Source organism: Enhydra lutris, unplaced genomic scaffold (genome assembly GCF_002288905.1).
Source record: "Enhydra lutris kenyoni isolate GAN:26980312 unplaced genomic scaffold, ASM228890v2 scaffoldscaffold28, whole genome shotgun sequence".
NCBI classification, from domain to species: domain Eukaryota; kingdom Metazoa; phylum Chordata; class Mammalia; order Carnivora; family Mustelidae; genus Enhydra; species Enhydra lutris.
In genome coordinates, this window is record NW_019154112.1 from 8401875 (window position 1) to 8424804 (window position 22930).

A 22930-nucleotide genomic window follows, 5' to 3' on the forward strand; every position below is an offset into this window, starting at 1 on the left:
ATCTTTACCAAAAAATTTCAAAATAGGGATGCCTGGGAGTCTCATTTGGTTGAGCGTCTGCATTTGGCTCAAGTTATGATCCCAGAGTCCTGGGATCAAGTCCCACACCAGGGTCCTTGTTTGGCAAGGAATCTGCTTCTCCCTCTGCCTGCCTCTCACCCCTGCTTGTGTGCTCTCTCTCTCTGGCAAATAAATAAACAAAATCTTAAAAAAATTTCAAAATACAGTAAATCTAATCAACTATGATTAGTAAATCTAATTAGTAAATCTAATCAACTATGATCTAATCAACTATGACCTTGGAACTCATAAAAGAGAATTAAAACCACAAGTGTTTAGCAAAGCATAAGGAATATAGTCAAAGATACTGTAAGAGGGATGTAACAGCTACATTTGTGGGGAACACAGCATAATGCATAAACTTGTCAAATCACTCAGTTGTACACTTGAAACTAATATAACATTGTGTGTCAACTACATGCAAATAAAAAAATAAAAAAAACCACAAGTGTTTTTAAAATTCTACTGTATATAGTAGCCATCCCTGTACACCCTGAAACAGAAGTAAGTTCCATTACAATTTATGAGTTGTAGTTAAGATCTATATAGTTATCACAACAGAAATTAAAAGGAGGAACACCAGTTAAATAGTCCTTTTCTGTTTATATAACATTTGAACAACTGCTTACTTGAGCTGCAGCTTCCTCATAACCAGTAGTGCCATTTATCTGGCCAGCGAAGAAGAGCCGTTGCACCAAATGAGTCTCAAGAGAAGGGGTGATCTGACGGGGGTCTAAATAATCATACTGAACACCATAGCCTGACCAAAAAATAAATGATACAAAATAAGTAAAACTCAAGCTGGATTTATCTCAAAGTAGAGATGCAAAGATTGTCATTAAATGTTCTCGAAAAACAGAGAATATTTTAAATGCATAGATGTTGGGCTTTGTCTTCTGAGGCTCTTGGCACCTATGAGTGTAGTGAAGACCTCCTCACTGTCTGCTAAAGCAATGCTGAGCTCATATGGAAGGGCAGCCGTGGTTCTCTTTACCTGGCTGAATCATTTTAGCTTTCTCCAAGCCTTTGATGCATGTGATCATTTTCTCTTGTAATTCAGCCGGTAGTGTCACAGATAACCCTTGGGGGTAGATGAGGTCAGAATCCATTCCTTCAGGTTCCAGCCAAACCTGATGTAGACGGTTTGGAAAACGCAAAACCTTTGATTCAATGGATGGGCAGTATCTAGAGCAGGACAATGAAATTTAAAAATTTAATGAAGCAAACAAAAGAGGGTTGACAGCGTTCCATAATGTTTTTTTGTTCTTACCGGGGTCCTCTTGTAGTCTCCTTAATGTGACTATTAAGATGAAGGTTCTCAAGGACAATCTCATCCACTCTAGGGTTGGTGTGAGTCAAGTAACATGGCAGCTGATCTTCTGGCTAAAATATAGGAACTATTTATAACAATGTTGGCTTCTTGACTAGTTTGCCTTTTACTCAATAAATTACACACATGATATGCACTTACTTTTAAACCTATGCATAATGCTGGATACTACTAATTAAGTATTCTTGCCAAAAACAATCCAAAAGATGAACCTAAATTTAAAAAAGCTTCTAGATCTACCAGTTTACAGAAAATATAGAAAATGGAAGAAAATATTTAAGGCACCAGAAGGGAGAAATCTAGAATGTGGGAAATTCTAGAGAACAGATGACTCCACTTCTTCCACATATAAATGTCCAAAAAAAAAAAAAAAAAAAAAGAACTGTTGTTATAAGGCATATCATCCAACTCAATGTGTGGTCCTTATTTCGTCTTATTTCGTCCTTATTTTCTGGGTGTGATAATGGTATTGTAGCTATTTTTTTTTTTTTTTTTTACAAAGTTCTCATCTATTAAAGACCTATACCAAAGTATTTATAAGTGAAATGATGTGATATTTGGGGCTGTAGCTTTAAAACTTCACAAGAAGTCAGGATGCCTCGGTGGCTCAGTAGGTTGAACAACTGCCTTCAGCTCAGGTCATGATCCCAGGAGCCTGGGATTGGGTCCCGCACTGGGCTCCCTGCTCAGTGAGAAGCCTGCTTCTCCCTCTGCCTGCTGCTCCCCTGCTTATGCATGCTCTCTCTCTCTCTCTCTGACAAGCAAATAAAATCTTGAAAAACAAAAAACAAAAACTTCACAAGGAGAAAGTGTTAAGAAAAGATGAAACAGGAATGCCAGAAAATGTTACTTTTTGAAACTGGGTGATGCTATTTTTTTCTACTTTCCATAAACTTGAAATTTTATAATCAACAGCTTAAAAATACACACACTAAGGAAGTAGCATCACAATTTACATTTTACCAATGCAAGAATATAAAAGCGACTTGCTCATGACAGCAGACTATTTGGAGCCACTTATCAAGATAACACTCACCAGAAACTAGGACCACCAATTATTAGTCCTATCTTCTAAACACACAATATACCTTTTTTTTTTTTTTTTAAGATTTTATTTATTTATTTGACAGAGAGAGATCATAAGTAGACAGAGAGGCAGGCAGAGACAGAGAGAGAGAGGGAAGCAGGCTCCCCGTCAAGCAGAGAGCCCGATGTGGGGCTCGATCCCAGGACCCTGAGATCATGACCTGAGCTGAAGGCAGTGGCTTAACCCACTGAGCCACCCAGGCGCCCCACCTTTTTTTTTTTTTTAATAACTCCAAAGGTAGGCAAAAAAGTAGCCTGTACTCTTCAAAAATACCAGTGACATGAAAGACTGAGTAATGGTTCCAGATCAAAGAGAAATGACAATTAAATGCTATACTTTTTCCTGGATTGGAAAAAAAAAGGTTGCTAGTAAAGAACAATATTGGGACAATCAGCAAAATCTGACTATGAACTATATTTATATTAGATAACAGCATTGTATCAGCGTTAAACTCCCCAAATTTCATTACTACAATGAGGTAATGTAAGAGCATGTCTCTGTGCTTAGTTGAAATCCATACTCAAGTACGTAGAAGTAAAGGGTCATGGTCTCTACAACTTATAGTCAAATGTTCTGGAAAAAGAAAAGAATAAAGATAAATGTCTATATTACATTTTTACAGATTAAATATATATGTATATCTCTATATATAGAGATAAATATGGTAAAATATTAACAGTCGGTGAACTTCATTGGTTTACAAGAGTTTGTTTAATGATCTTGCAATGTTTATGTAGGTCTGAAACTGTTTCAAAAAAGTTTAAATTGGCAAAATTACTGAAGTAATGAAATTTAAAAACTTACAGGGAAATTAAGTCAAGCAGAGAGAGTCAATTATCATATGGTTTCACTTATTTGTGGAGCATAACAAATAGCATGGAAGACATGGGGAGTTAGGGGAAGGGAGTTGGGGGAAATTGGAATGGGAGGTGAACAATGAGAGACTATGGACTCTGAAAAACAATCTGAAGGGTTTGAAGAGGTGGGGGGGTGGGAGGTTGGGGGAACCAGGTGGTGGGTATTAGGGCACGGATTGCATGGAGCACTGGGTGTGGTACAAAAACAATGAATACTGTTATGCTGAAAATAAATTTAAAAAAATGATTAAAAAAAATAATATGCTGAAGAGTATGATACACAGGATGAGATTATTCAAATTCAAAAATTCTTGAAAAGGCGGTTTATTTTATAATTAGACTAGTGAAAATGTTTGATCTATTATCATTTGATTGTCCTTAAAATAAAAAAGCCAAATGAATTTTGAATAAGTGGAAAGATTTATTATGCATTATTCTGAATTTAAAATGTGATTTGACTCATATAAAACACATATTTGATAAATAAATACATAGATATATTAAAAAAAAAAACTTACAGGGAAACACCCAATTAGCCAAATTAGCTAATCCTTTTAAAGATCCTATTTTTGCACCCTAAGCAACAGGAATGTAAGGTGACTTGTGAAGGAATGAAGGGAGGAAGGGAAGAAGAGAGAAGGAAGGAAAGAAGGGAGGAAAAGAGGGATGGAGGGAGGGTTAGGCTACATTCTGTTGTGAACACCCGCAGTCGCCTGTAAAGTCAAGTTTTCGTAAATTATCTTACCTTAATCCACACTGTCTCATTGAGAAAACTGAATGGTATGGATGGATTATCTGGTGTCTGCTTGTTTAGAATGCTGAAATTAATGGACTCTTTGGCAATTCGGGGTGGAGTCCCAGTCTTCAATCTTCCCACCACAAACCCCAACTTCTCCAGAGTCTGAGCCAGCCCTATGGAAGGCTGATCCCCTAAACGCCCTGCCGGATGCGTCTCCAATCCAATTACAATCACGCCTCTCAGGAACGTGCCGGTAGTCAGAACCACACTCTCTGCATGTACTGTGCTTCCATCCGCTAAAGCATAAGAAAGAGTAAAAACTGTGACCTGTTATCATGGATCTAATTGAAATGTGCCTATTTTACATGAGAACTAAAGAGAAAATGTGTCTTTAGAAACTTGAAAAAGAATTTTCACATCCTCCTAAAATCAAATCAGTACTGAAAAGTTAGTCTCAGTTAATTTTTAAAATTAATTTTAGACTCCTGGTTAAATATGACAGACTACCTCACATGATTTTTTTCTATCTCCTAAAACGCCAAGAAAATGAAATAAAGGGGCAGAAAAAAGGTATAAGCCCAAAAGGACAACTAATGGGAAAGAACTTGTCAAAAGATGAGAACTTTCAAAATATTTTCTTAAGACAGAGAGCAGATGAAAGAGCAATAACTAACCCAGCAGAGGTGAGAAGGATACAACTCAAGAGTCTGAGGAGAACGTACCAATGAAAATTAAATAATTTGCTCTGCAAAGCTTGCAAACTGGAGAACTGAGAATGAGAACTGCGGAAGGTAGGAACAAAGGAGGCTGAAAATGAGAGAAATAGTTAAATCTATATATAAACGTTTTGTGTTCCTATCTTATAGGAAAATGTTGGGCTTATTCTTTGGGTAATGGGGAGTTACTGTTTAGTGGGTACAGAGTTTCAGTTTAGGATGATCAAGTAGTTCTGGAAATGGGTGGTACTAACAGTTGCGCAACATTGTGAATGTACTTAATGGTACCGAATTGTACATTTAAAAATGGCAAAATGACAAATTTTATGTTATGTACATTTTGCCACAATAAAACATTGTATTGTTGTGCCTATAAAATATAAACAAGATAAAAAAATAGCATTAAAATTTTTTTTAAAGATTTTGACAGGGAAAGAGACAGCACAAGAAGCAGGACAAAGAGGGAGAAGCAGGCTCCCCACTGAGCAGGGAGCCCCATGCAGGGCTCGAACCCAGGACCCATGACCTGAGCCAAAGGCAGTCGATCAACCAACTGAGCCACGCAGGCTCCCCCGAGTCAGTTTTCTGCAGCACCCAGAACACCCCAACATCAGAGCCAAGCCTTGGATCCAGGTCTGCAGACCTCTCTAGGCCCAGGCTTCACTACCAAGATGCTCCTCAAGAAAGAGTCCTGAGGGGTGCCTGGGTGGCTCAGTGGGTTAAGCCTCTTCCTTCGGCTCAGGTCATGATCTTGGGGTCCTGGGATCGAGCCCCGCATCAGGCTCTCTGCTTGGCAGGGAGCCTGCTTCCTTCTCTCTCTCTGCCTGCTTCTCTGTCTACTTGTGATCTCTGTCTATCAAATAAATAAAATCTTAAAAAAAAAAAAGAGTCCCGAATTGGGCTCCTTGCTCAGCAGGAAACCTGCTTCTCTCTCTGCCTCTGCCTACCACTCTGCCTGCTTGTGCACTCTCTCTCCCTCTCTCTGACAAATAAATAAATAAGTAAAATCTTGGAGGGGGGGAATGACAAAAAGTAAAATTAGAAGAAGCCCAGAAGACCAACCCAGAAAGGGATAGGAGTTACAGAAAGAAAGCATGGAGAAATAATAGAAGAAAATATACAGATCCAGGACAGATTTCCAGATTAAAAGGGAACACTTAGTATCTCACCATAATGAATGAACAAACAGCAGACTAAGGGACACTACTTTAAAATTCCAGAACACCAAAGACAAATTCAAGATCCCAGCTTTTAAAAGCAAAAAACCTTTCATATACAAAAAAATGTAAATATGCACTGAGCTTTTCTTTATTGTCGTTTTTATTTGTTTGTTTTTTAGTAGGCTCCTCACCCAGCATGGAGCCCAGTGTGGGGCTTGAACTCATAATCTTGAGATCAAGGCCGGAGCTGAGATCAAGAGTCAGACACTTAGCCAACTGAGCCACCCAGATACCTCAAGCTTTTTTTCTTTTTAAAAGATTTTGTTATTTTTTTTTTTCTAGTCCATACTGATTAAAAAAAAAAAAATAATGTAAATTTTAGTTAACATACAGGTGCAGTATTAGTTGCAGGAGTAGAATTCAGTGATTCTTCACTTGCATACAATACCCAGTGCTCATCACAAGTGTCCTCTTTAATACCCATCACCCATCTAGCCCATCCCCCACACACCTGCCTCTATCTAACCCTCAGTCTGTACTCTATGGTTAAGAGTCTCTTGTGGTTGTTTCCTTCTCTCCTTACCCCCACCATACACATTCATCTGTTTTGTTGAAAGATTTTATCTTATTTATTTTTAAAAATTTTTTGTTTCTAGATTTTATTTATTTTAGATTTTATTTATTTATTTGACACAGAGAGTGAAAGACCATAAGGAGAGGGAGCAGCAGAGGGTGAGGGAGAAGCAGGCTTCCCACTGAGCAGGGAACCTGATGCACGGCTCGATCCCAGGACCCCAGAATTGTGACCCAAGATGAAGGCAGACTTAAGCTTAACCATCCGAGCTACCCAGGCGCCCCCTAAAGATCTTATTTTTAAGCAATCTCTATACCCAATATAGGGCTCAAACTCAAAACCACAAGATCAAGAACCGCATGTTCCAACTGAGCCAACCAAGTGCACCAATATGCACTGCTTTTTAATAGCAAAACTGAAGCTAAAAGATAATGGAACAAGACTGTTAAAATTCTTAGAAAAAAATTTAACTAAAACTCTATTCTCAGACAAATTAAGAGTCAAGTCTGAAGGGAGACATTTTCAGATATGCTTAAACACAAAAAAACCTTCCTTCCTTGCCTCTTTTTTGAGGAAACTACTGGAAGATGTGCTCCAGCAAAAGGAGGAAATAAGAAAGAAACACACTGAAGTCTCAAGAAACATGGGATGATGTAACACAAGGTAGTAAAAGGAAGGCTCAAAATAGCATGTGTGCAGAAGGCTTAGAGAGCAATTGTCCTCAGTATAGCATGGGTTGGAGGACTGAGGAAGTTGATGTCTCTGGGTGGGAAGTATCAAAGAAAAAAACAGAATTGGCAGATTACTTGACCACTGACAAAATGACTGGTTTTTTTCCTAATGAAAAAGCTGAACAAGTCCATAAGTAAAATAAGCAAATAAAAAATAAAGCAGGGGCACCTGGGTGGCTTAGTGGGTTAAAGCCTCTGCCTTCAGCTCAGGTCTTGATCCCAGGACCCTGGGATCAAGCCCCGCATCATGCTCTCTTCTCAGCAGGGAGCCTGCTCCCCCTACCCTTGCCTGCCTCTCTGTCTACTTGTGATCTCTGCCTATCAAATAAATAAATAAATAAATAATCTGTTAAAAAAAAAAAAAAGCAAATATTTTTTTAAATTTTTTAAAAAAGATTTTATTTATTTGACAGACAGAGATCACAAGTAGGCAGAGAGGCAGGCAGAGAGTGAGAGAGAGAGAGAGACAGGAGGAAGCAGGCTCCCCGCTGAGCAGAGAGCCCTATGCGGGGCTCGATTCCAGGACCCTGGAATCATGACCTGAGCCGAAGGCAGAGGCTTCAACCCACTGAGCCACCCAGGCGCCCTTTTTTTTTTTTTTTTTAAAGATTTTATTTATTTATTTGACAGAGATCACAAGTAGGCAGAGAGGCAGGCAGAGAGAGAGAAAGCAAATATTAACCCAAGGCAAAGCAAAGAGGTATATGAAAGGAAAAAACATAACACACTATGTGGATCTGCAGTGAACAAGTTTTTTTTTACGATTTTATTTATTTATTTGACAGAGAGAGACACAGCGAGAGAGGGAACACAAGCAGGGGCAGAGGGAGAGGAAGAAGCAGGCTCCCCAACAAGCAGGGAGCCTGGAGCTGGGCTCGATCCCAGGACCCTGGGATCATGACCCGAGCTGAGGGCAAATGCTTAATGACTGAGTCACCCAGGTGCCCCATGCAGTGAACTATATTTAATCATAATACATAACAATATAATTATAACAATATAAATACTATCAGTCAAAATTTATAGCATAAATACATTAGAACAGAGAAGGAAAGTAAGGGATTAAAGAGAGCTACTATAAAAAAATTAATAGATAATGTCTAATACTGATAATTTAGGCAGTACAAGTATAAGCACACTATTTAGAAATATGTAAGTACATATCAGAAGTGAAACTGAAGTGCTTAAGTCTGTAAAGGGAGATAACAGAGATAACTGTTTTTCATAAAAACTTTTAACTTCTATTTGACTTTTGTAAAAATTATGTGCTTGTATTATTTTGATTAAAACATTAATTCATGGGGCACTTGGGTGGCTCAGTTGGTTAAGTGTCTGTATCTTGATTCTGGCTCAGGTCACAATCCTAAGGTTGTGAGATCAAGTCCCACGTCAGGCTCTGCAGCGGGCATGGAGCCAGTTTAAGATTCTTTCTCTGTATCTCCCTATGCCCCTCCCCCTCCATAAAAAGTCCATCCATAACTCCTTTAAATAAAAAAAAAAAAATACATTGTATAAAATAAACTATATTGCATAATAAAATATAATATATATAAATTTAAAAAACTTAAAGTCAGGACCAGGAAAAGTAAAAATTACAAAAGAAGGACCAGGAGGAAAAGCACATTTTTTTTTAAAAGATTTTATTTATTTGATAGAAACACAGTGAGAGAGGGAACACAAGCAGGGGTAGTGGGAGAGGGAGAAGCAGGCCTCCCACTGAGCAGGGAGCCCGATGTGGGGCTCCATCCCAGGACCCTGGGACCGTGACCTGAGCCGAAGGCAGACACTTAATGACTGAGCCACCCAGGCACCCTGGAAATGCACATTTTATGTAGGTTATGTAGGTTATAAAGTACTATACTAAGATGTAGGCTATAAAGCAGGTTATAGAGTACTACACTAAGATGGTATAAATGGGCCCAGAATTTGACTGAGCTTCATGACTATCAAGATGAAAGGAGGAGAGGCGCCTGGGTGGCTCAGTGGGTTAAAGCCTCTGCCTTCGGCTCGGGTCATGATCCCAGGGTTCAGGGATCGAGCCCCACATCGGGCTCTCTGCTCAGCAGGGAGCCTGCTTCCTCCTCTCTCTCTGCCTGCCTCTCTGCCTACTTGCGATCTCTGTCAAATAAACAAATAAAATCTTAAAAAAAAAAAAAGGTGAAAGGAGGAAAATAATTTTTAGACATGAACAGACATTTCTGCAAAGAAGACATCCAAATGGCCAACAGACACATGAAAAAGTGTTCAACATCACTCAGCATCACAGAAATACAAATCAAAACCACAGTGAGTTGGGACGCCTGGGTGGCTCAGTTGGTTGAGCAGCTGCCTTCGGCTCAGGTCATGATCCCAGCGTCCTGGGATCGAGTCCCACATCGGGCTCCTTGCTCTGCGGGGAGCCTGCTTCTCCCTCTGCCTCTGCCTGCCATTCTGTCTGCCTGTGCTCGCTCTCTCTCCCTCTCTCTCTGACAAATAAATAAATAAAATCTTTAAAAAAACAAACAAACAAAAAAAAAAAAAACCACAGTGAGTTACCACATCGTACCAGTCAGAATGGCTAAAATTAACAAGTCAGGAAATGACAGATGCTGGCGAGGATGCGGAGAAAGGGGAACCTTCCTCCACTGTTGGTGGGAATGCAAGCTGGTGCAACCACTCCGGAAAACAGTACGGAAGGTCCTCAAAAAGTTGAAAATAGAGCCACCCTATGACCCAACAATCGCACTACTGGGTATTTACCCTAAAGATACAAATGTAGTGATCCGAAGGGGCACGTGCACTGAGTGTTTATAGCAGCAATGTCCACAATAGCCAAACTATGGAAAGAGCCTAGATGTCCATTAGAGAAATGGATAAAGAAGATGTGGTGTATATATACACAATGGAATATTAGGCAGCCATCAAAAAAAAAAAGAAATCTTGCCATCTGCAACAACATGGATGGAACCAGAGGGTATTATGCTAAGTGAAATAAGTCAATCAGAGAAAGATAATTATTATATGATCTCGCTGATATGTAGAACTTGAGAAATAAGGCAGAGGATCATGGGGGAAGAGAGGAAAAAATGAAACAAGATGAAACCAGAGAGGGAGACAAACCACAAGAGACTCTCAATCTCAGGAAACAAACTGAGGGTTGCTGGAGGATAGGAGGGTGGGAGGGTTGGGGTGGTGGGGTGGTGGACATTGGGGAGGGTATGTGCTATGCTGAGTGCTGTGAATTGTGTAAGACTGATGCATCACAGACGCGTACCCCTGAAACAAGTAATACATTATATGTTATCAAAAAAAAAGAAAATAATTTTTTATGCAGTCTTCCTTTTCCATGAGGAGAAAACACAACAATTTCCTAGAATAAGCAAAACAGCTCCACGTTCTGCTCTCAAATTAATTTTTCACACAGAGTCTGATAGTGTTATTATCATCTATAACCCGCACACACCTAAAACCACGCCACTGACACGGCATTTCCCAGTGTGCTCAGGCTCTGGTTCTGTAAGAATAAGGTCTTCTACAGCTCCCTCCTGAACAGTAAGCAGTGGTGTATTTAGGATTTCTTTCTGTCAAAAGAGAACACAGATTGAAACCTAACAGTTAAATAATCACTATAGTCTCCCCTTTTTTTCCCCTGTTCCATCCTTACCTGCATGTTCTGCTTATAGAGTTTCCTATCAATTTGAGCTCTCAGACCCCAAACAGCTGGTCCCTTACGCCGGTTTAATACTTTGTAATGTACACCAGATTGGTCACAGATTCGACAACACAGGCCATCCAGGGCATCAACTTCCCTCATTAAATGTCCCTTGCCAATGCCACCAAAGGAAGGATTACAGGACATCTGACCTAAAGAGAACAGACATAAAATAAATATATGAGCATCCTGCATGTAGTGAGTATTTATATTTTATTTTTTAAAAAAGATTTTTCTTTTTAAATTTGACAGGCAGAGAGAGAGGAGGAAGCGGGCTCCCCGCTGAGCAGAGACCCCCCCCCCCATGCGGGGCTTGATCCCAGGACCCTGGGATCATGACCTGAGCTGAAGGCAGAGGCTTTAACCCACTGAACCACCCAGGTGCCCCTTAAAAAAGATTTTAAAAAATTTATTTGTCAGAGAGAGAGCACAAGCAGGGGGAGCTTCAGGCAGAGGGAGAAACAGATTCCCCGCTGAGCAGGGACCCTGATGCGGAACTCGATCCCAGGACCCTGGGATCACGACCCGAACTAAAGGTGGACACCCATCTGACTGAGCCACCCAGGGATCCCCGTAGTGAGTGTTTAATAGGGAAATGTCTGTACAAGTGATCAGAATCATCTCATACAATACAAAATTAGAAAATCCCAATGGGATGCAAGAGTCATTCAGGGCATCTTGGAAGATAAACCACTGACTGTAGTTTCTTTTGAATCTTTTCCTTGACAAATATTTTTACTGGTTTATTAGGTTGCCTTTTCCTTTAAAATGTGGCTTTGAAATCTTTACTTCATGAAACCTTCCCCAAATCACGCATAAGTTTCCTGGCACTGATTCACTGTTACAATCATGTCTTCCATAAATGCCATCTGCTGTTTTCTTTTTGCTTATTTTGTAAAAATAATTAAATTATAAGCTTCCTGAAAGTAGAAACCATATTTTATACCTTCTTCTTAAATTCCCCTAGTCTTTATTTTTTTTTTCTTAAAGGTTTTATTTATTTATTTGAAAGAGAGAGATCACAAGTAGGCAGAGAGGCAGGCAGAGAGAGGCAGGGAAGCAGGCTCCCTGCTGAGCAGAGAGCCCAATACGGGGCTCGATCCCAGGACCCTGAGACCATGACCTGAGCCAAAGGCAGAGGCTTAACCCACTGAGCCACCCAGGCACCCCAAATTCCCCTAGTCTTATTTGAAGGTCTAACTCATGTGGTTACCTCAAAGGTTTTTATGGGCGGTGGAAGGATAGGAAAGGGATATGTCAACATCTGTAGGTCCACTATAGTCATCATCAAACCCTCTGCAAGTTTTTACAGTCTCCATAAGGAGGCTGAATCATGTTGTGATTAGGAGCAAGTGAAAGGGATCTGGCTCAATTCTTAGATCTACCACTTACAAGGTCTGTCATTTTGGCAAGTTATTTAATTTTCTCTACCTCACTTCCCCTACTATAAAAACAGGAATGATAACTGCAGCAGCTTATTCCCTCCCCCTTCCTTTGATACAGAATCATAATTTTATTTAGGTAAACACTCCCCAATAAGGTTTGTGTTCAGGGAGTGTTATCTAAGCTCAGTAGGAATAAATCTTCATTGATCTAAGTAATCATGGTAATCCTGTTTCCACTTGCCACTCTCCGGATGAGGGATGGGAAATAAGTCATGAGGGGTGACCTATCGGGGAGAGGGTCTGTAGTAATGAATTGTTTTCCTCTTTAAAGAGATACAAGGAGGGGGACGCCTGGGTGGCTCAGTTGGTTAAGCAGCTGCCTTCGGCTCAGGTCATGATCCCAGCGTCCTGGGATCGAGTCCCACATCGGGCTCCTTGCTTGGCAGGGAGCCTGCTTCTCCCTCTGCCTCTGCCTGCCATTCTGTCTGCCTGTGCTCGCTCTCTCTCCCTCTCTCTCTAATTAAAAAAAAAAAAAAAAAAAAAAGAGATACAAGGAGGAAAAAAAAAACCACCCTTCTTAGGCTGAAAGTTGTCATGTCTGGATGTGACACCTGGAACTATTATAGCCATTTTCTTTTTTTTTTTTTTCTTTTTATTATTTGTCAGAGAGAGAGAGGGAGAGAGAGCAAGCACAGGCAGACAGAATGGCAGGCAGAGGCAGAGGGAGAAGCAGGCTCCCTGCCAAGCAAGGAGCCCGATGTGGGACTCGATCCCAGGACGCTGGGATCATGACCTGAGCCGAAGGCAGCTGCTTAACCAACTGAGCCACCCAGGCGTCCCCTATTATAGCCATTTTCTAATCACGAGGATAGCTAGCCTGAATGGCACAATGGAGATATGGAAGGAATGAATTCTTGGACATTGTGAGTTGCTGAATTAACCAACCTTAAAAGTAATCTACCTGCAAATTTCTTATTAAAAAAAATAAATTCTTGGGGCGCCTGGGTGACTCAGTGGGTTAAAGCCTCTGCCTTTGGCTCAGGTCATGATCCCAGGGTCCTGGGATCGAGCCCCACATCGGGCTCTCTGCTCAGCGGGGAGCCTGCATCCCCACCACCCCCCGCCTGCCTCTGTGCCTACTTGTGATCTCTGTCTGTCAAATAAATAAATAAATAAAATCTTTTAAAAAGTAAATAAATAAATAAATTCTGGGGGCACCTGGGTGGCTCAGCTGGTTAAGCTTGATTTCGGCTCAGGTCATGATCTCAGGGTCGTGAGACTAAACCCCACTATCAGGCTCTGTGCTCAGTAGGGAGTCTGCTTGAGATTCTCTCTCTCTCCCTTCTCCCATTCACTTTCTCTCTCAAAAAAGTAAATAAATTTATAAAAAATAAATTCTCCTTTTTGTTTAAATTAATTAAATAATAAGGATTTGTTATTTGCAAATGAGAGTGTACACAAAGCAAGTGGCACAGTATCTGGCACAGAATAAGCAATGAGTAACATTTACTAATAATTGTTTCATTTCCCAGTGTAAAATATTTATCAGTGTATAATACTCTCTGCTTCTGATTTTCACTTTTTCAAAAATCACATAATTTCTTTGAATTGGCTTAAAAAATTTTTAATCATAAATAATTTTCCATCGGCAATGTTTAAAAATTTTATGACTTTCTCAAACATGTAAAATATTATTATTGACATAAGTAGTCCTACGAGTAACTTAGAAAAGTGCTCCATACACACATAAAATCGATAAACACAGTGAATATTTATCCTATCACTGAGTTTATATGAAAGCAATCAATTTGCATTCCTGAGTTTTTTTTTTTTTTTAAAGATTTTATTTATTTATTTGACAGAGAGAGATCACAAGTAGGCAGAGAGGCAGGCAGAGAGAGAGGAAGGGAAGCAGACTCCCTGCTGAGCAGTGAGCCCGATGAGGGGCTCGATCCCAGGACCCTGAGATCATGACCCGAGCCGAAGGCAGAGGCTTAACCCACTGAGCCACCCAGGTGCCCCCATTCCTGAGTTTCTAATTCAACATATTATTTCACATACAAATGTTAAGCTATTTCTTTTCTAAAGATTTATTTATTTGAGAGAGAAAGAGAGAGGGAGTGTGAGCAGGGCAGAGGGAGAGAATCTTTAAGAAGACTCCCCTCTGGGGCACCTGGGTGGCTCAGTTGGTTGGATGACTGCCTTCAGCTCGGGTCATGATCCTGAAGTCCCAGGATCGACTCCCACATCGGGCTCCCTGTTGGGCAGGGAGTCTGCTTCTCCTGCTGACCTCTCTCCTCTCATGCTCGCTCTCTCTCTCTCAAATAAATAAAATAAAATCTTTAAAAAATAAAAATAAAAAAGAAGACTCCCCTCTGAGTGCAGAGTCCCACGTGGGGGTCTATCCCACAACCCATGAGATCATGACCTGAGCTGAAACCAAGAGTCAGGTGCTTAACTGACTGAGCCATCCAGGTACCCCAAGGTTAAGCTATTTTGTTAAAGAATAAGAGAGAACAGTATAATGAACTGCCAGGTATCAACTCAGGTCCTATCTTACATCTGTTATAGTTCTACACACTTCCTTATCTTCCAGACATTTTATCAACTATAAATACTTCAGACAGGGGCACCTGGGTGGCTCAGTGGGTTAAAGCCTCTCTGCCTTCGGCTTAGGTCATGATCCCAGAGTCCTGGGATTGAGCCCCGGGGCTCTCTGCTCAGTGGGGAGCCTCCTTCCTTCTCTCTCTCTCTGCCTGCCTCTCTGCCTACTTGTGATCTCTCTCTCTGTCAAATAAATTAAAAAAAAAAATATTTCAGACAAGGACTTATTTGTTTAGGAAAAAAAAACCCCACAATAACTTAATCACACTTGAAAAATCTGAATTTTTAATGAATAAGTAAACAAAACAGAAACTAGAAATGTGAAATGATATCACCAAGTAAGATTTTTTTCTAGTACTGCGTATTGCTCTTAAAGTAATCCTCTTCCAATCACTAGAGAGGATACATTTTAGATCAGAGCTCATAACTCAGTCATTTGCTGGTGATGTTCTGCTTGGTAAACACAAAGCTTTTGTTTTTTTTAAAAATATTTTTATTTATTTATTTGAAAGAGATACATAGAGACAGAGATAGCACAAGCACAGGGAGAGGCAGAGGAAGAGGGAGAAGCAAACTCCCTGCTGAGTTGGGAACCCGACATGGGGCTCGATCCCAAGACCTGGAGATCATGATGTGATCCAAAGGCAGACGCTTCACAGTCTGAGCCACCCAGGTGCCCCACATGAAGCTTTTGTTAAAAACAAACAAAAGAGGGATGCCTGGGTGGCTCAGTTGGTTAAGCAGCTGCCTTCAGCTCAGGTCATGATCCCAGCGTCCTGGGATCGAGTCCCACATCGGGCTCCTTGCTTGGCAGGGAGCCTGCTTCTCCCTCTGCCTCTGCCTGCCTCTCTGCCTGTGCTCTCTCTAGCTCCTCTCTCTCTGACAAATAAATAAATAAAATCTTTAAAAAAAAACAAAACAAAAACAAAAGAATGAATGAGGATATACTCTCCAGCTCACCACTGTTCCCATTATTACATGTTGTTTTACACATTTATTTATTTTAAGATTTTATTTATTTATTTGCCAGAGAGAGAGAGAGAAATGTGTGCAAGCAAGCACAAGCAGGGGAGCAGCAGGCAGAGAGAGAAGCAGGCTCCTGCCAAGCAGTGAGCCTGATGAGGGACTGGATCCCACGACCCTGGGATCATGACCTGAGCCAAAGGCAGATGCTTATCCCACTAAGCCACCCAGGTGCTCCAGCTTTATACATTTAAATTATGTATCTAGCTCCTAGAGCATCTAAAGCTGTGATCCTTTGTCTTAGATACTGCTACTCATCAAAATGACTTTAGTTGTTTTGTTTTTTTAAAAAAGGATTTTATTTTTTAGTTTATTTGAGAGAGAGAGAGAGAGGAGGAGGAGGCAGAGGGGGAGGGAGAGGGACACGCAGACTCCACACTGATCTTGGAGCCCAAGTATGTGGGGGGGGGCGAGGGGCTCAATCCCACAACCAGAAGACCATGACCTGAGCCAAAACCAAGAGTCAGAAGCCCAACCGACTGAGCCTTCCAGGTACCCCAAAATGACTTGGTTTTTAATTCTCATTATAAATCAGTTAATTTTTAAAAATCTCTAATCCCACTAATAACCAACATTTATCTCAAACTTTCATCCCTAGAGATGAGTCTCCTTCACATAGGCAGGGGTTGGGGGGGGACAAATTTCTGAAATTCTACCACTTCCTGTATCTCTAAACTAAACAACTTCTAGGTCCTTTACTGAATTACCATACATTATATACCTATTTATAAAACTTATATTTGTAAAAGTCACATGCAAAGAAATCCTTGTCTTTTTAAATTGCTGAAAACTTATTCTCAAATATATTTATCAATGTTGAGCCCCTCTCCTTACGGGCAGAAAAGTTGAACATGCCACTTTTCTTTTGCTTAGCCTCAAGATTGATTTTTCTCCACATAGAACTCCAGGAAACTAGCCTTCATTCCCAATCATTTGAAGTTGGGATAAGAAAGTCTATTTGTCAGGGTGCCTGGGTGGCTCAGTGGGTTAAAGCCTCTGCCTTCAGCTTGGGTCATGATCCCAGGATCCTGGGATCAAGCCCCATGTGGGGCCCTCTGCTCAGCAGGGAGTCTGCTTCCTCCTCTCTCTCTGCCTGCCTCCTTGACTACTTGTGATCTGTGTCTGTCAAAAAAAATAAAGTCTTTAAAAGAAAAAAAGAAAGAAAGAAAGTCTATTTGTCATCTGTATCCTTAGGTAAAGACTACTAACATCCCAAGTGTGGTACCAGTACTTGGTGATGCTAATGAAAATGTATAAATTGGGGCTCCTAGGTGGCTCAGTGGGTTAAAGCCTCTGCCTTCAGCTCAGCTCATGATCCCAGGGTCCTGGGATCAAGCCCCGCATTGGGCTCCCTGCTCAGTGGGGAGCCTGCTTCCCCATCCCCCCCCCCCAAAAGTATAAATCAGTCCATTTTTCACTAAGCTAAAGAATTTAAGTTGGCTATGTAGAAAAGCTTATAAAATAGTTTAACTTCTGAACCACTTAATGGGTCAGGCACTGTTCCAGATGATTTGCTTGTATTTTCTGATTTAAATTTTATAGCAAACTGAAGTTGGTACTGTTCTTTCTATTTCATAAAGAAACTGAGGGTTAAATAAATTGTCCCTTGTCCAAGGTCACACAGCTAGAACTCTGTGAAGCCTGGATTAAAATACAGAATGTCTAACAATCTCTTTAATGGTGAATATTTTCCACGAAACACGTAGGTAATATGACACAGAATAAACAGGTGCACAAGGCTTTTCTTTTTCATTGTGAAATGTAAAAATAGTTGGCAAAAAAACAAACATTATTTTCCAGGTTAGTAGAAAATAAAAGACTTTCTGCCTCTAACTTTATTATTAGCAGATGATAATGACTAAATCACAACAGGACAATTCTGCCTTTTGCATTCTTAGGTCAGTTCTAAGTGAAAGCTATCTTTCTGAGGCCATGTAGAAATATTTAAGATTCTCCAATATATTGAATTATCTTACAAATCAGATTTTGATTCAAGAACAAAACTGTCATCCACTAAGCTCATCTATTAGAGTTATTATTTCCTAAATGCATTTATTTAAAAAGAAAACATTGTATTTTATTGACTGAATTATATGAATATGGATTTTGGTAAGAATCCCTTTATCCCTCACAGAACTACATTACTTATATTTAATGACCATCTTAGTTCAATAATACAACACTTTCTTCATTAAAATTTTAAATTATTATTGAAAGGTAGTATCCAGTCTTTATTTCTTAAAATATAAACACTGAAATGTCTAATAAGCAAATTGTAATCTTTTGGGTAATCACATCACCCCTCCCCAAAAAAAGAATCACTGTTAACAGTGTTTATTTCTCCACAGTTATGAGCTGAATGGGAATTTTTTTAAAGTACTTCAGTATCAAATATGTGATTTATTCACAATTTTTTAAAGACTTTATTTATTTAACAGAGAGAGATCACAAGTAGGCAGAGGCAGGCAGAGAGAGGGGGAAGCAGGCTCCCTGCTGAGCAGAGAGCCCCATGCGGGATGGGGGTGGGGGCTGGGTTCCAGCCCAAGATCATGACCTGAGCTGAAGGCAGAGGCCTAACCCACTGAGCCACCCAGGCGCCCCGTTTTATTCACAATTTTTGCAAAACAGTTAATATTTCTACTGTTCACTCTTAAGCAAAATGCAGGAGGGGAAAAAAACACAGGCTTGCACGATTTACTCTGGAGGCCAAGAAAAACAAGGCTGTACCCACCTCGAGTCTAGCCCTGACATAAGTACAGCCATCTTGACAAAGCAAAAGCTGGCACCTTGCACCCCCTCTCCACCGGCTCCCCTCCCCTCAGTAGTAGATGTGAACAAATAGTTAACTTGTAAAAATCACAATCCTGCTAGACAGGAGTCTCCCTCGGTTTACAAATGTCCCAGTGCTAAGTCTCACTAACAAGGATGCTTGATAGGAGGAATGTGACATTCCACCAGGAAACTCCTAACTGTCTTCATGCTAGTGCCTCATTAGAGGGAAAAACAGCCTTGGCTTGATAGTAACCAGGCCTTATCCGGACAGTCTTCTTTACCCTGATAGTCCTTCTGAATATCCCCTTTGTTCTCACCCACCGCCAAGCCCACCTCTACTCTGCCTTTAAAAACACTGACTGTAATCTAGTTCGGGGTCCAAGTCCCTACTCCGCTGCGTCGGGTATACTTGGGCCCAAGCTTAAGCATGTCACCTCAGGGTCCAAGTCCCTACTCCACTGTGTCGGGTATACTTGGGCCCAAGCTTAAGCATGTCACCTCAGGGTCCAAGTCCCTACTCCGCTGTGTCGGGTATACTTGGGCCCAAACTTAAGCTTGTCAAATAAACCCTTGTGTGATAACATCGGTGTTGGCTCCTGGGTGGTCTCTCAGACGCGAAAACTCGGGCACAACATTACAAGATGATATTTTAGCTAGCACCTATTATGGTGCTAGAAAGAGGTGTTGCTTTAAATTATAGCCGTCCACCCATTGCCTATTAAGTGTGAAAAAAGCACTGCCAGTTCCTGATCACAAAATTAGGAAACAAACACCAAGTAGAGATATAGAATACAATAAAAGTCAGCATCGTTCTTCAAAGGGGCTTCATAAAATCTTGATAAAAACACAACAATTGTGGGCGCCTGGGTGACTCAGTCCTTGGGCATCTGCCTTGGCTGGGGTCATGATCCCAGGATCCTGGGATGGAGCCCTGCATTGGGCTCCCTGCTTGGCCGGAAGCCTGCTTTCCACTCCCCCTGCTGTGTTCCCTCTCTCGCTGTGTCTCTCTCTGTCAAATAAATAAAAATAAAATCTAAACAACACCAACAACAGAACCCACAACAATCGTTTAACAAATCATTCCTAATAAATGTTAATTTACTCTATTTCCAAAGCAACAAGCTAGTAAAGGGTAAACGACAAAAATGAAGTAAGAAACTATCAGCTTGTATTCTTAGTTTCCCTCTTTCCCAAACTGATTACTTCTGTCAGCAGCAGCACAATACATGGTCCACGGAACAGCCTAATCCAGGGTTCTGGGTCAGGCCTACCTTATCTGTGAAACTCAAAAGGATAAAACCACAGACATTAGGATTCTCACTAGCCTTGGGGAAGAGGAGAGGCTCCCCGCATCAGCAACCGGGGAAGCGGTGAAGGCGCTTACTGGCAGCTTGCGACCTTCGCCAAGCTCCACGCTACCCGAGCTCCTTACCGATCGTGTCCACGCGATGGGTTAGTAGCAGAGTTCGGGAGCCGCACCGAGCAGCAGCAGCGGCTGCCTCGGTCCCGGCATGTCCTCCGCCAATGACTACCACGTCAAAGTTCGTACCCAGAGGCGCCGCGCTGTCACCGATGAAACGGGCCAACGAAAGGTGCTTTTTGGTGAAGGAAGCCGCGACACAGAGACCACAACCGCGCAGAGAAAACATAGCTGGAGAAAGAGTCTGACCCTGAATCTGACGCAGGCTATTCGCAAAAATTCAGGGTGGGAGGGAAAGGCTTCAGGGCGCAGCCATCTTTACGCTGATGTCACAGCGTAGCAGTCTACGTCCAGCGTCAGCGCTGACTGGGGCTTTGGCGCGATTTTGCTGGAGAAGTGAGACCCGGTAACTGTGCAGGTGGCACCGGTGGTGTAAACCTCCTTTCGTGGTTGGTGGAGGCTTTTGATTACATATGGCTGTGAATTGGTGGCTTCTACTTGGTCATTTTCTGTTCTTTTCGGCGATTGGCATCCCTAATCGCCAGTTGGTCACCTACAGACAATGATTTTGATCACTTTGCCTTAAAAGATTCTTTGAATTTTCTGGTAAACTATCACAGGGATTACTGTTTGTTTATAAAGGCTAGCCTATGAATAGGAGGAGATTGGAAAGCAGTTAAAATACATTTGGAAAGCAATTAAAGCAAAGTAAATTGTTAAAATGAAAGATTGATTATGGCTAATTAGGGGAATGGATTGGTTGAAGATTAAATGTCCAGCCTTTGGAAATTGACATTTTTATTTATATATATTTTTAAAGATTTTATTTATTTAGTTGACAGACAGAGATTACAAGTAGGCAGGCTCCCTGCTGAGCAGAGAGCCCCATGCGGAGCTGGATCCCAGGACCCTGGGATCATGACCTGAGCCACCCAGGCGCCCCGGAAATTGACATTCTTAAAGCCTTTCTTAGGAGACCTTTAATGGGTTAATGAAACAACCCACGTGACAGTTTTATTCTTCTGATTATTAAAATATATCAAATAGAAATAGAAAACTGTGAGGCTTAAAGAAGCTATAACTTCCTCAGACGTTTTCATCCCCACCTCTGTAATCCTTGTCAGCATTTTGTTGCTAATGCTTCCTAATTTTTGTTTTTGTTTTTAAGGATTTTTATTTATTTGTCAGAGAGAGGGAGAACACAAGCAGGGGAGCAGCAGGCAGAGGGAGAGTGACAGAGGGAAAAAGCAGGCTCCCTGTTGACTAAGGAGCCCAATGAGGGACTTAACCCTGGGACCTTGGAATTATGACCTGAGTGGAACGCAGATGCTTAACCTACCGAGCCACCCAGGTATCCTGCCTCCTAATTTTTTTAATAGAAATACTCATGCTGCTAATATTTTGCAATTCTAATACTGTGATTATGTTATTTTTCAGATTGCCTTTTTTTTTTTTTTAAATTTACTTATTTGAGATAGAAAAAGAGAATGTGTATGCATGGGGGGAGGGGCTGGGGGAAGAGGGAGAAAATTCTCAGGCAGACTTCCTGCTGAGTATGGAGTTGGACCTAGGAGATGGATCTCACAACTCTGAGATCATGACCTGAGTGAAACCAAGAGTACCATGTGCAACCAACTGAGCCACTCAGGACCCCCACTTTGCTTATATTTTTTAAACAATGTATTTTTGACTCTATGCCATGTATATTGAAAGGTCCCCCAATAATGGGTCTGTGATTAAAGGAACGAGACTGATACAATGCGAAGGTCAAGCAAAGCTTTATTTTGCGCCAAGCATCGAGAATCAAACCGACCATTCGGGACTGCGCCTCTTACAGAGAGGGCGACCTCTCTCTGCCTTACAGACTAGCTTTTAAGGGCAAAGGCCATGTGGTTGGGCCTGGCCACGCACAGGTGGCCAATGAGATTGTAACACACAGAGAAAGCTGCGCAGTCATGCTAGGTCACACACGCGTGGCCAATTGAATTACAATTTACCCTAGTAGATATTTGAACTAGCCTATCACCTTGGTCCGAATTGGTGCCCAAAGGACACCCAAAGGGCGGGGCCCATACTCCTTGGTAGCTAGGGAGACAGTATGCGCCCCTGCCGATTGGATACCTCCACCTGGCCTGACCCACCCTTGTATTTGGGCTTTGTTACCTGGGACTGGTTTCCTGGGCTTGCTTTTAAGTAAGTCCCTGAAGGGGGGCAGGGTCAGTTTAAGTTTTACTGCATAAACAACAAAATCACTGTTTAACCCAAGATGGAATCCCTCTGGCTAAATAGGCCCTTACATATATATCAATATGTCACATGTTAATGATAATTTATTTAATCAAATCCCAATTACTGGACATCTGGATTGTTTCTGACTTTTTGATATTGTCATCATCCTTGTACATATATCTCTTTCTAAATTGATGGGACTCTTTCTATAAATTAAGATACTAGGCAAAAGGATTCCTCAATATTTATACTTTTGGTAATGGCTAAATTAGCCTTCTGAAAGCTTCATGTCAGGTTGCATTAATAGTATAAGGCTATTTCATTATACTGTAGCCAGGACCGGAGTTTTAATTAAGTTTTAAATATAAATGTGAAGAAGATGGACATTTTATATGTGAATGCTTTTTTTTTCATTTCACAGCCATTTCTTCTTCTTCTTCTTCTTCTTCTTCTTCTTCTTCTTCTTCTACTTCTACTTCTTCTTCTTCTTCTTCTTCTTCTTCTTCTTCTTCTTCTTCTTCTTCTTCTTCTTCTTCTACTTCTTCTTCTTCT

At 41.1% G+C, this 22930-nt stretch overlaps 1 protein-coding gene across 1 annotated transcript in view; it reads right to left on the reverse strand.

The window, feature by feature from the left end:
• The window catches only part of LOC111152261 (mitochondrial tRNA translation optimization 1), a 30287-nt gene extending 9823 nt beyond the window's left edge, over positions 1–20464 (reverse strand). The window contains exons 1-7 of the mRNA XM_022510712.1: positions 20162–20464; positions 10898–11097; positions 10697–10814; positions 4080–4369; positions 1331–1443; positions 1055–1245; positions 690–820 (exon numbers count right to left, since the gene is read on the reverse strand). Coding sequence (XP_022366420.1) covers positions 690–820; positions 1055–1245; positions 1331–1443; positions 4080–4369; positions 10697–10814; positions 10898–11097; positions 20162–20378 — 1260 coding nt within the window. The 5' untranslated portion in view covers positions 20379–20464. The remainder of the gene's footprint in view (positions 1–689; positions 821–1054; positions 1246–1330; positions 1444–4079; positions 4370–10696; positions 10815–10897; positions 11098–20161) is intronic.
• Between the last annotated feature and the right edge of the window lie 2466 nt (positions 20465–22930).